Genomic DNA, 12936 nt, shown 5'->3' on the forward strand with positions numbered 1-12936 from the left:
AAGGAGTGGCCACTTGGAGGTGTCCCTAGGGGCAATGTAAACACTGCCTTTTCTCTGAAAAGGCAGTGTTTACATAAAAATGTCTGCATATAATGATTATACTCAACAGAACAACTGCATTAAGCTGTAGTTGTTCTGGTGACTATAGTGTCCCTTTAACCACAGAAAATAATGTTAAGAATATAATAATGAAGCTGTTAGACAACCTGAAAGCAATTAGGAATGGAGAGAAGTGAAGTGGGAGAAGACTAAGAGAAGAAAGTGTTTATATTGCTTTATTAGGGTACCTGTAGTGGTTGTGACTCTATACGGCCTCCCGGTGCGGTCCTGCAATGTTTGCAGGACAACATTCGGCATCTTGACTCTCAGCATGGAGACTTCAAATTCTCCACATAGAGATGCATTAAGCCAATGAATCTGCTCAATGAATAAGGAGATGCTGATTGGCACAGCGGCAATTGCAGTGCATGCACATTAGCCCCCCGAAGCATTGGATTGGCTAAAATCATAGGTAATAGGGAGGGGCATTAGAGTGTTCCTTTAAAAGATGAGAAATTCTAGGATCATTAAATTGCACTGTGAATCCTAGCTACATCTATAAGTGCCACTAGGCACAAATGTCAACAATTGTCCAGGTAGCTTTTATAATTTTGTTAGATAATATAAATATATATTCAGATATAAGTGCGTGCCAGTGCACCTGGCTCTGTGACATCATTTTGTAACCTATTTGTGTCTGTAACGTGGGAACAGCACACAGTCTTTAACATTTATTGCTATATTAAAATTGTGGTGAGTCAGTAATTCAGCCGCTCAGTATTTTATTTGAGTTCACTTTGGTTGAAAATAAGCAATAAAATCTGATGTTGGAGGTGGGAACATTTGATATGAAATTTGAAATGTATTTTGATTTATTTTATGGTCACCTTATTCCTTGTGGGTTTGGGAGAAGAGGTAAGAGCATGTGAAACTGATAAGGCGATCTTACTTTTGATATAGCCAGTTCTCAAGAAAAGAAACCGCATTTTTTTCTGGGTATGTTCCACCTATTGCTAAATAGTGTAATATTTGCTAAATAGTGAATTAAAATTTGAAGTTGGCTTATGTATTCCAACTAGTTACTAGGTAACGTATTTAATAATCGTATCTAAAAACATTTGTTGTTGTTTTTTAAAATATGTCTGCTTTGTGTCCTTATGGGGTTATTCACGAAGGTGCAAATTGTCAGGAATTAAAAATTAATTGAAAGGGATTTTCAGATTTCAGGCAAAATTAGCCAAACTGAAAACATAGCCAAAATATAAAAATTTTACTGTTTTTACTTAAAATTTCAAATTCGTTTTAAATCTTATTTGAATTTCCAACAAATTACATGTTGGGGAATAACCTTGTGTTTTGCTCCGGTTTGTTAGTAATTTATTCTTCTTCACTTATTACATAGGTTCTGATTAATTTGCTTTGTTTGTTGTCTATTTTGTATACAAGTTAATCTGCATTATAACCAATAAATATTTGTAGAACACCAAAAGAAACAATTGTCATCATACACACAAAAACGTACAAATGACATTGGGATAGCCATCAATAACTTACAAAATGCAATTGGGGCAGCACACCTAGTATATATATCTCTTCAAGAGAATGTCAGTAGATCACCGCAAGAAAAAAACACTGTATATATAAAATCAGAAACAATAAAAAGTGCTTGTGTCCCTCAGGCTGATAGTGTGTCAAAACGCTACCAAAAAAATTATTTAAAAAAATTAAAATTCAGACAGAAAAGTTTAAAAATTCAGATTAAACACTAAAAAAATTGTAAATAAAAAGAACAAATTACAAATATTACATAAATATAAATGATCTGCTTATATGGTTATCGAAGTCCATAAAATATATAAAAATTGCCTTAATATGTGGTCCATAAAATATATAAATATGGATATATAAATGTGTTACGTTTGCTTTGTGCAGCACCAAGAGACTTTCTACATCATTATATTTTTGGTTTCCCTTTTAACAATGACAAATTATAGTTATTGCTATTTAATACATTTTGTTAATATGTAATTCATTACTTTCAAAGCTATTCTACCGTCTCAAAATAGTTTATGCCAGATTATTTTCTGAAAAGTATTTTTACTTCCTTGCTGAATATGACGCACCACTCATTGGAGAATAAAATAAAATTAATCTGAGGTCTAAATTTCAGGTTATCAAGACACCTTTGAGTTACAATGTTTTATTCATATGCTAAATGGATGGATACCTTCAAACTTATGCTACTCTGCATAATGATCATAAATACTCAAGGTAAGACAACTTTTCTACTGTTAGTAAGAATATACAAATGTCAAATTAATATCCTTAGCTTTAGCAGTTTTTTTTAAATTTTATAACATGACAGGAGGCTTCGTATTTGCTTAAGTCTCTCTTTACTAGAACTCCACAGCAGCACAGAAAACAACCAATCAGAAAAAAGTTAGGTACTATAAAACTCCCCTCCCCATGCATCATTTCCTCTTTCTTTGCTGCTCCGCATCAGTACAGGTCAGAGTACCTCTGCCTCCTGCTATTATTAGTTGGTGGCTCTGGGATTTGATTGACTTATCTATTATTTATATTTGTTACTCTAGTGATCATATTATATTTTTTTATGGATTTATATTTTTTACATTTTATATTTTATTTTTCATATTATATATTTATATATGTATTTATTTATTTTTTTATATATACATCTTGTATATTATATTTGTTTGTACTTTTCTTCCTATATCTAGCTATTTATTTTATGTTTTTGTTTGGTTATTTTTTCATATTGTGTGGTTACTGTGTTACTGTCTCTGGGCTTCCCTGTTTCCTTGGGGTGGCCCCCTCTCATTGTGGTGTTTTTTGTGGGGTGTTTCCCAGGGATTCAGGCAGTTAACCCCTTCGTTCTTCTCCCAACCCCACTCTCTAACACCCCGCGGTTAACCCTCACCGCGGACTATGGACGCTTAGCTTGGGGTTCCAGGAGACTAGCTTTTGGCTAACTCCTCTGATTCCCCGTGCTCCAGGGTGAGTCTGCCGGCGCGCGGGGTATCTCGCGGTCAGGCGCGAGTACCCGGCGGCCCGGATCGCTCACGCACATGGCCACCTCGCCATGCGGCTCCCCCCTGGATCCACGTGCATCCGACCAGATAGAGGAGGGTGCGCCTGCTAAACGCGCCCCCTCTTCCTCCCAGGGTGGTCGGACACAGAGTTTTTCTTCCCCACTGGGGTCTGGCTCTGTAACAGGGCACATACAGAGCCAGAAGTCAGGTAGCTCACTATTTCTGTGAGTATCTGGACTACATTCATATTTTAGTTCACATTGATATTTGTAAGTGATTATTCCAGGCTTTTCTCTTGGATTCTCACTTTGCATATTTTCTGCATGGTATTTGTATGCTTTCATTGATGTGACTTTCTTTTTTGCACTAAGGTATGTGTCCATTGTTTTCTTCACTACTCTCCTCTTATTATCTACCTCCTATTAGATATAGCCTAAGCACATGTATGGTGGCTCAGTGGTTACAGACTTGCACTGGGGATTTTCATCCATGAGTTCAAATCCCCTGTATAGCAAGACATCAGTCTGTTGTGTAATTACATGCTGGCTGAAGGAACACGTGGATCATCTTTTGTTGGATCTATATGATGCAAGGACACGTGAAATTTTTATATTGCAAAATTATGGTTAACCACCAGTCCCTATGCTTCGGTATTTATGTACATGGTCCATCCATGGAGACAGAGACCAGACTACTCTAGTAAGATACTCACTATCCTGGGCGTATTTAAAAAGCTAAGCAGACCTATCTCTGGCTCAGATTGATATGAGAGACCAGTCTATGCTGACTCTATTTCTTTTCAGATGGCATGCTGGTGGGACATATACTGGTGACGAATTCTCAAACAGGTCTGCAGCTTCATGTGCATGCCTTCTCAGTTTTAAATTAATCACGCTGTATGTCGTGATTCATGAGCACTATCATCACTGGACCAGGTTCAGCCTGTATGTGCTACGGCTGGTATACCACTATTTTGCCTGCTGGGCATTTAGGGACTGCCGGTCCTGGTTCAGGTTATTCACACGGCTTACACTGTCTAAAAGGGTTGGTGTGTAGGGGTCCTATGTCACAGGATGCCCTGAGGATCTACGATTTCTAGGGACCTCTACCCGCGATACCCTTGTAAAGCGCTGCGGAATAGAATGGCGCTATATAAATACCATGTTATGATAATATAATAATGATCCGCAACCCAGGATTGGCCTGCTACGTCTGTGCCCATTCAAGCGGCCTGCTATAACTGTGCCCATTAGAACGGCCTGCTATGTCTGTGCCCATAAGAACGGCCTGCTATGTCTGTGCCCATAAGAATGGCCTGCTATGTCTGTGCCCATAAGAACGGCCTGCTATGTCTGTGCCCATAAGAACGGCCTGCTATGTCTGTGCCCATAAGAACGGCCTGCTATGTCTGTGCCCATAAGAACGGCCTGCTATGTCTGTGCCCATAAGAACGGCCTGCTATGTCTATGCCCATAAGAACGGCCTGCTATGTCTGTGCCCATAAGAACGGCCTGCTATGTCTGTGCCCATAAGAACGGCCTACTATGTCTGTGCCCATAAGAACGGCCTGCTATGTCTGTGTCCATAAGAACGGCCTGCTATGTCTGTGTCCATAAGAACGGCCTGCTATGTCTGTGCCCATAAGATTGGCCTGCTATGTCTGTGCCCATAAGATTGGCCTGCTGTGTCTGTGCCCATAAGATTGGCCTGCTGTGTCTGTGCCCATAAGATTGGCCTGCTGTGTCTGTGCCCATAAGATTGGCCTGCTGTGTCTGTGCCCATAAGATTGGCCTGCTGTGTCTGTGCCCATAAGATTGGCCTGCTATGTCTGTGCCATAAGAACGGCCTGCTATGTCTGTGCCCATAAGAACGGCCTGCTAGGTCGGTGTCCCATTTATTGGCCTCCTATGTCGGTGCCTATTTGTCTGGCCTACTAGGCCGGTGCCTATTTGCTTGGCCAACTATCCTGTGTCCATTAGTTTGGCCTGCTGGGCCTGCTCTATTGGTGCCGAACCCCCTTTTGGCCGCGGGCCTGGGGGAATATCACTGAGGAGAAGCCAGTGCCCACCAGTGACACGGAAATAGGCAGGTGTCCGGACAAGCACCATTGCCATACTATCCAAGAGGACACCTTATACGGCCATCTGGATATGGTAGGTAGGGTGAAGGCCCTAAACCTCAGACCTGAAGGGCAAGTTTTCTTACGAAGACTCGGACACACGTCCGCGGTTTGCGCCAGTCCGGCGACGGCGCATCTCAAAGGAGAACCTTGCACTGGCAAGGACCGGTACTCAGTCACCTACAGGAGAACGCGGTGTTTTCCTTGTCTTTATCAACTAACTCCGTATCTGCCTCCCGGTATCCATATAGCTATCGGTAGTTATTCCTGCGTAAGGTTAGCTTCTGGCCCTGTGCAGTGGGTCTTACTTGTCTTGCCTTCCGGCCTGCTATTTGCCTTCTAGCTGAGATAGAATTTGCGTTTTTACTCATACCTACGTTATTGTTGTCTTTTTCGTTTTTTCGTGACTTCCTTTTCCTTTTGCTCGGGTCGTCGAGAGGCCTTACTTGACCTCCTCCGACCTCCCGGGTGCTCGTGGATTGCGGAGAACGTCTCCTGCTTTCCTCAGACTACCAACGGTCCGCCTGGAACCCGCGCGTGCGCACGGGATCCGGACGGTCAGTTGATAGTTTTGCCATCGTTTTTCCCGTAGATTACCCTCAGCCTTATGCTGATACTCGTATTTGGTGTACCCTTAGTTGGTCACCCTGAGTCTCTAGGGACTCTAGCTTGGATCACAGGAGGGTGCGGCCCTCCATCACTTCGATCCGAGGACATTTTATCTTCTGGAGCAGAGAGCGAACCCCTCTCAGATACGGAACCGGGCACTGATTTGTTATTAGAGGGCGCACCCCTCCCTCTCCCTCAGCCAGGGACTGAGCTGGATACAGGGGTCATGTTTGGAGGAAACATGCTCATGGAGAGGTACGGTCACCGATGCAGACTCTACTGTTTGGTTATTTACGGGTACGGCCCGCTCAGACTATCAGCCGGACGTTAGCACGTTATTTGATCACATTAGTAGAGAGCGCGGCTCTCTCATACTCTCGACGCTCTACGGTGCCATCCGTTTGTTCATCACACTGGCTTGTGCCTGTGCAAGACATCGAGGACTACATGGAGGGGCGTCCCTCCTGCATTCAAGTAGATCTGACGTCCGTGCTACTGGTTCCGATATAGAGGACTGCCTGGTTCATGCAAGATATCCATATTTAGACTGGATTCCTCTAGTCTATCTCCTGCAATGGAGGGATATTCTCACAGAGGTATAACGAGGGGTGACTCCCGCTTATTTATACACATTCCTGGAGATGGTTCGCCTATCGGATGGAACTCAGGTATTATGTGAGTGCAGGTTTGGGTATATTCGGCACCATAGAAAGCAGAGGATTGCTTTCTGTTTTTGGATATCCAGACCATTGTAACAACTGCTCAGACAGTTTTTCTCCCATATTTAGGTGGCAGGAGATACGGGGACCTACATGGAGCAAACGGGCTCTGCCTTGCTCGGGTAACAGGATTAAGGAGGGCCTATTACCCGCTCTGAAGGTACAAACCGTACGTATGGTTCACATGGTAAGACCGGGAAACCCGGTTTGTCTTGACCTCCCCGGTCATCAGATCTTGGGATAAGATGGCAGGACTGCCCCGTCTCCTCGAAACGCATACCTGGTGATCAGGGTTCGGGGATGGAGGACCCTCCGTCTTTACTCTAGTTATTCCTCACGGGAGCCGTTTTTGTTGGATTCGCGCTACCCTACTCTTCAACTATCGTCGAGGAGACCTACGAGACCTTATGGTGGTACCTGGTATACCACGACTCCTACACAAACATCTTTCACTCTTGGACGGGGGCATTTCTGGATGGGAATCCGCGTTCCTGTTTTCACTTTCCATTCCTTTGAAGATTTCTGGGATTCCTTATTCCCAGAATAGTCGACCACCGTTCCTCCACCCAAGTTCAGTTCGGAACCCTGAATGGACGTCCTTTGGAGCCTTTTCTCTACGGCGTCCGAAGTTACACAGTCCGTTTGGAATATTGGAATCACTTAGTATGCGGCTGGTTTGCCCACACTATTGCCTGCATTATGAATTTATACTCGGATGCGACACCCCACCGGGTGGAACAGGAAGGTACGAAAGTTCCTCCTCGATTACTTTTGCGATTTTGGTGGTGGTCTTCGGTGCATTCCTTGGAATTGGAGATCTCCCTGCAAGGCCGCATCGCCGAATGGCCCTGGCACGATCGGAGGAGCCGCCTTACGGGTCATGAGTTGAGACTTGGTGTTAGTTTTCTCCTCGCGACCCTAGGTCCTAGATCGGATTTCGAAGTTATACAACTATAGGAATGTGGCTAATAGGTCAGCCTACCAGCTCATGGACCGACTTCTAGGAAACAGGTTGCTACACCACGTACAATGGATTTACCGGCGGATGGTGCTTTTTTTCCGTATCTGAGATTCTTCGTCGGTTGGCATCTTCTTTGACCCGTCGGCTGTCATCTATCGTATTGGGAAGGTCCAATTAGGATTACTCTGATATTTCCTGGAATATTACCAGCGACACAAACAGCGTTGGTTTGGTGAACTGAGCGTTGAAACAGCAAATACGAAGCCTCCTGTCATGTTATAAAATTGTAGATTATGCTAGCTTTAGTGTACCTATAATCTTAATTTTATTAATGACAGGAGGCGAGTATTTCCCACCCATTCTTGTCCCTCCCTTGTTTAAGGTTATAGTTTAGATTATCAGGTAAGTATGCAACTCTGTTTGTTGTCTCTGCTACCTGTCGCTTGTTCCTTATGTCTGTGTTTTTTTCCATAAGTAGGGTTGGGATATTTATATATTAGGTTAATTTTGTTGCTACGTTGGGTACCTACATGTTTATTCAGAGTACATTTCATTGGATAATCAACCTGTTCGATTCTGTTTTTCTCTCGTTTCAGTTTACAGTCCATCTACACTATCTAGTTTGACGGTTACACTTGGATGGTGGACATCGTTATATTCATCGTATCTAGGACTTCGTTTCTTCCCCATGATGTTCTCTGCCTTTTATTCTGTTTTGTCGCAGCTTGAAAGAGGAAATGATGCATGGGGAGGGGAGTTTTATAGTACCTAACTTTTTTCTGATTGGTTGTTTTCTGTGCTGCTGTGGAGTTCTAGTAAAGAGAGACTTAAGCAAATACTCGCCTCCTGTCATTAATAAAATTAAGATTATAGGTACACTAAAGCTAGCATAATCTACAATTTACATTATATTATTTGATCCTTTTAATTATACAAACAATAAACAAACATACCACCAACGGCAGAACTGTAATAAGAGGAGAAGGAAAAAAAACACAAACACAAATTGCTCTGTTTTTTTCCTTTACTTAATTTTGCCACCTTTGTATCATTGCTTTTCCTCCAGTTTTTCCTTCCTTATATTCAGAAGTAGAGTTTGATAGAATATGGATAACTTTTTATTACCTAATATAATTTTTTAAAGGATGCAGGGGATTCAAATATACATATTCCTTTAATACCTAAGGTATGTAGATATGATCATGTTTAAAGATACATAATATATTGTTTTCTTGAAAAATCATATTTTCTACACAGTATTTGAGTATTTGAACATTACAAATACCTCTAGAGCAGCGATGCGAACCTATGGCACACGTGCCACAGCTAGTACGCTAGTTTGCAGCCTTAGGCCCACCAGCGGCAGGTCTGGACTGGCCCACCGGGATACTGGGAAATTTCCCTGTAGGCCGCCTGCCCTGAGGCTGCTTTGTGCTGTGGCTGCACTCAGCCACCATAAAGGAAATTTTTTTTTTCCTTTTTGCCCGCCCGCGGCCGCACGGCGGGCCATGGCCGATGGTCCTGGGGCTTTTCTACGTAGCCATTTCACCGCCAACCTCTGCCAAATATTGGAGTAAAATTGTATTTTTGGGGTGTTTTGGCACACAAACTTATAACAAAGAACTTCTCATGTGTATTTTGTAAAGTTGGTGTGTGCTATTCCTGTACAAAGTTTTATTTTGTATTCAGTTACATCTGCTGAGTAAAATTACACCCCCATTGTATGTCTTTGGCACTATTTTGTGAAGCTACAGTGCCATATAGGAGACCTGTCCTTTTCAGTATTCACAGTCGAATTTTGAGAGACGGATTTAATGAGCCTATGCTTCCATTTGGGGTATTATAGTAGTTTGACTGTTCAAAAAAACCCCACAAAGGCCTACCATTTGTAAAAGTGGACACTCCAAGGTATCTCATAAGGTGCATATTGTGCCTTAACATGCCCCCATTATTTCACCAATATATGACAAAGTATGTGGTAAAAAATAATTTTGTGCATTTTTTACATACGGATTGCATTTTTGCTGGGCATTTTGTATATTTCAAATGTGCCACTAAGTTCAAACCCCACAAACTATGCTCAGCTAAGTCTTCTGAGTAAAAGGACACCACCATTGTATGTCTTTGGCACTATTTCGTGAAGCTACAGTGCCATACAGGAGACCTGCCCTTTTCAGTATTCACAGTAGAGTTTTGAGGGACGGATTTAATGAGCCTATGCTTCCATTTGGGGTATTATAACAGTTTGACTGTTCATAAAAACCCCACAAAGGCCTACCATTTGTAAAAGTAGACACTCCAGGGTATCTCATAAGGTGCATATTGTGCCTTAGCATCCCCCCATTTTTCCACCAATATATGCCAAAGTATGTGGTAAAAAAATATTTTGGCCATTTTTTTTACATACGGATTGCATTTTTGCTGGGCATTTTGTATATTTCATATGTGCCACTAAGTTCAAAACCCCCAAATTATGCTCAGCTATGTCTTCTGAGTAAAAAAGAAACCCCCAATGAATGTCTTTGGCACTATTTCGTGAAGCTACAGTGCCATATAGGAGACCAAGCCATATCAGTTTTTACCGAACTTTGAATTTTGACGCTGGGCCTATGTGCAATTTCCAAGCATCTTCGCAGGTTTTAAATAAAAACTACCCCACAAAGGCCTACCATTTCTTAAAGTAGACACCCCAGGGTATTTCAAAAGGCATATTTTGAACCTTAGCGTGGGATCATTTTTCCGCTAGCGTGTACCAAGTGTAGTGGTAATAAGCGTTTTTTTCTGCCTTTTTGACACACAAAGTGAGTTTGCACAGTATATTTTGCAAACCATATGTGTACTACCACTGTATAGTACTTCATATGTTGCTCAGCTATGTCTGCTGAGTACAAAAATACCCCGTATGTACCTTTGCCATGTATATGTGGACATCGGAGGGGCACATTTGGGACACAGCCATTCCATTTTTTTTTTAAACTTTAAATTGTTACGCTGTGCCCATGTCCCATTTTAGAGTATTTTACCAGTCTATATAATCCAAATACCACATAAAGCCATACCATTTCTTAAAGAAGACATCCAAGGGTATTTCAAAAGGCTTATTTTGAACCTTAACGTGGAATCATTTTTCCGCTAGCTTGTACCAGGTGTAGTGGTAATGAGCGTTATTAAATGTATTTTTTAACTTTTTAAAACTTTTTTACTTTTTAAAACTATTTTTTAAACTTTTGTTTTGCTTATTAATTTTTTTAAAGTTTCCTAAACTTTCGTAAAACTTTTTTTTACAGATTTAACATTTTTCTAAGCTTTTTTTTTTACCGTTAACCCCTAACTAGCAGTAAGCAGCACTAACAGTAAATTCCCAATTTTCCCATAACTCCCACCCACCCCAGGTAGCAAAATATTTAATTATACAATATTTAAATTAGTTAATGAAATAAATTTAACCCCTGAGGGTTAAAAAATAAATAAAAGTTAATGCTCAGGGTTTAAAAAAAAATTAGATCACAGTATAATACTGTGATCTGTATTTTGATCACTGTAGGCAGTGATCGACTGGCAGGGAAGGGGTTAATTTTTATTTGGACTGGGTAAAGGGTTTATTTTTTTTAATTTTTTACTTAAACGTTATTAAAACTTTTTTTAACTTAATTTTTTAAGTTTTTAAAACTTTTTTAACGTTAACCTCTAGTTAGCCTAACACTAAATCCCCCAATTCCCCACTAACTTCCACCCTCCTCAGCTAGCTAAATTTATAATTTTAAAATATTTAAATTAATTAATAAAATAAATGTAACCCCTGAGGGTTAAAAAAAAAAAAAATCAGATCATAGTAAAATGTAATCCCTGCCAATTGATCACTGTAGTCAGTGATCAATTGGCAGGGAAGGGGTTAATTTTTTATTATAATGGGTAAAGGGGGGTGAGATTTTAATTTAACTTTGGGTTTTTTCCACCAGGGGGCAGGATCAGCACTGATCTGTCTCCCTGCACTTCACAGTGAACCCGGAAGTGCAGGGAGGCGGAGGTGAGTATACTGAGCACATGTGCCCGCTCTGACATGCTGTCAGAGCAGGCACATGTACTAGGACAGCCCTAATACAGCCCTAATACAGAGGCAGACCGGAGCACCATTAACCCTACGATTGCGGCGATCTGTGTTTAATTTTACCGCGTGACGGACAAGGTCCGTCACTCGTCATTAAGGGTTTCCCCTGAGTGACGGACCTCGTCCGTCACTCGTCGTTAAGGGGTTAAAGAGACTAAAGATCCACCCTTACACAATTTTAAAAAGTCAAGAAAAGTATAAGCACACTTATATTTTATATCTAATGTTATAATGATAGTTAATTAAATGTTTGCAGAAGATTATACATACAATTACTAAATGCAAAAGGCACTAAAGTATTAACTTTATTTCTATTTATAATTTAATGTATTTATACCTTTAGATAATGGTGACTTCTATAGCTTAATGAAGGGGTGTTGGTATTTAGATCATGCCTCTTCAGTCTCACTGCTCAATTTTCTGCCATTGAGGAGTTAAACCACTTTGTTTATGCAGCCCCAGCCACACCTGCAAGTAACATGAAAATCCTTCCTAAAAACACTTACTATAAAATGAGATTTACACTTCCTTTATTGCAAATTCTGTTTAATTTAGAATTCCATCTCCTGCACTGTTAAATGCTTGTATGCAAGAAGAGGGACATAGCACATTATTATTATTATTATTATTATTATTGTTGTTGTCATTTATATAATGCAAACATATTCAGCAGTGCTTTATAATATTATAAAAGTGGCATATTTAACAAAAAATGAGATAATTACAGGAGCAATGGGTAGATGAGGACTCTGCTCAAACAAGCTTCCAGTCTTGGACAAATTTGTAATTTACAGGCCAATATGCAAGGAGAAGAGAGGACAAGGAGTGTAATATAGTTTGTCACTTATTGATTGAATAGGTGAAACGCGTTAGTGTTATTTTACTTAGTATTTTTCATTTTATAAGCTGTATCTAATAAAATTAGTGAATTTTTATTACGCCTTGAAACATCCATAAGACTTTTTATTACTTCTTGGAACAGCCTACAAGACTTGGCATTTAGGAAATGCTCTGATCCAGTCTTCTAGCCATCACTATGTGGCCCTCACCAAAGTCACTCAGATATTTTTGCTTGTCTATTTTTCCTGCTTCTAACACATGAAATTCAAGATGTAGCGGAGCTCCCTGTACCCTGGCTGGGTACCTCCACCAGGGGTCGCTTTCTATCTGGAGCAGAGGAAAAACCTCAGCACTTATGCCCAAGTCGCTATGGCTTGACTGGGATCCTGGAGCCTCTCTGCCATGGAGCAGGCTATGCACAGTAATTAACCATTTTCTCCCCCATTAACTGGATGACACACAGCTCTGGGAGTCTAACACAAATGCTT

The 12936-nt window shown here is 40.9% G+C and overlaps 1 protein-coding gene across 1 annotated transcript in view; it reads left to right on the top strand.

The window, feature by feature from the left end:
- The first annotated feature begins 940 nt into the window (after positions 1 to 940).
- LOC134589581 (complement decay-accelerating factor-like) overlaps positions 941 to 12936 on the top strand; it is a 42942-nt gene continuing 30946 nt past the window's right edge. The window contains exons 1-2 of the mRNA XM_063444343.1: positions 941 to 954; positions 2210 to 2310. Of these exons, the coding sequence (XP_063300413.1) occupies positions 2235 to 2310 (76 nt within the window). The 5' untranslated portion in view covers positions 941 to 954; positions 2210 to 2234. The remainder of the gene's footprint in view (positions 955 to 2209; positions 2311 to 12936) is intronic.

This window comes from Pelobates fuscus, chromosome 1, assembly GCF_036172605.1.
Source record: "Pelobates fuscus isolate aPelFus1 chromosome 1, aPelFus1.pri, whole genome shotgun sequence".
In the NCBI taxonomy this organism is placed as follows: Eukaryota; Metazoa; Chordata; class Amphibia; order Anura; family Pelobatidae; genus Pelobates; species Pelobates fuscus.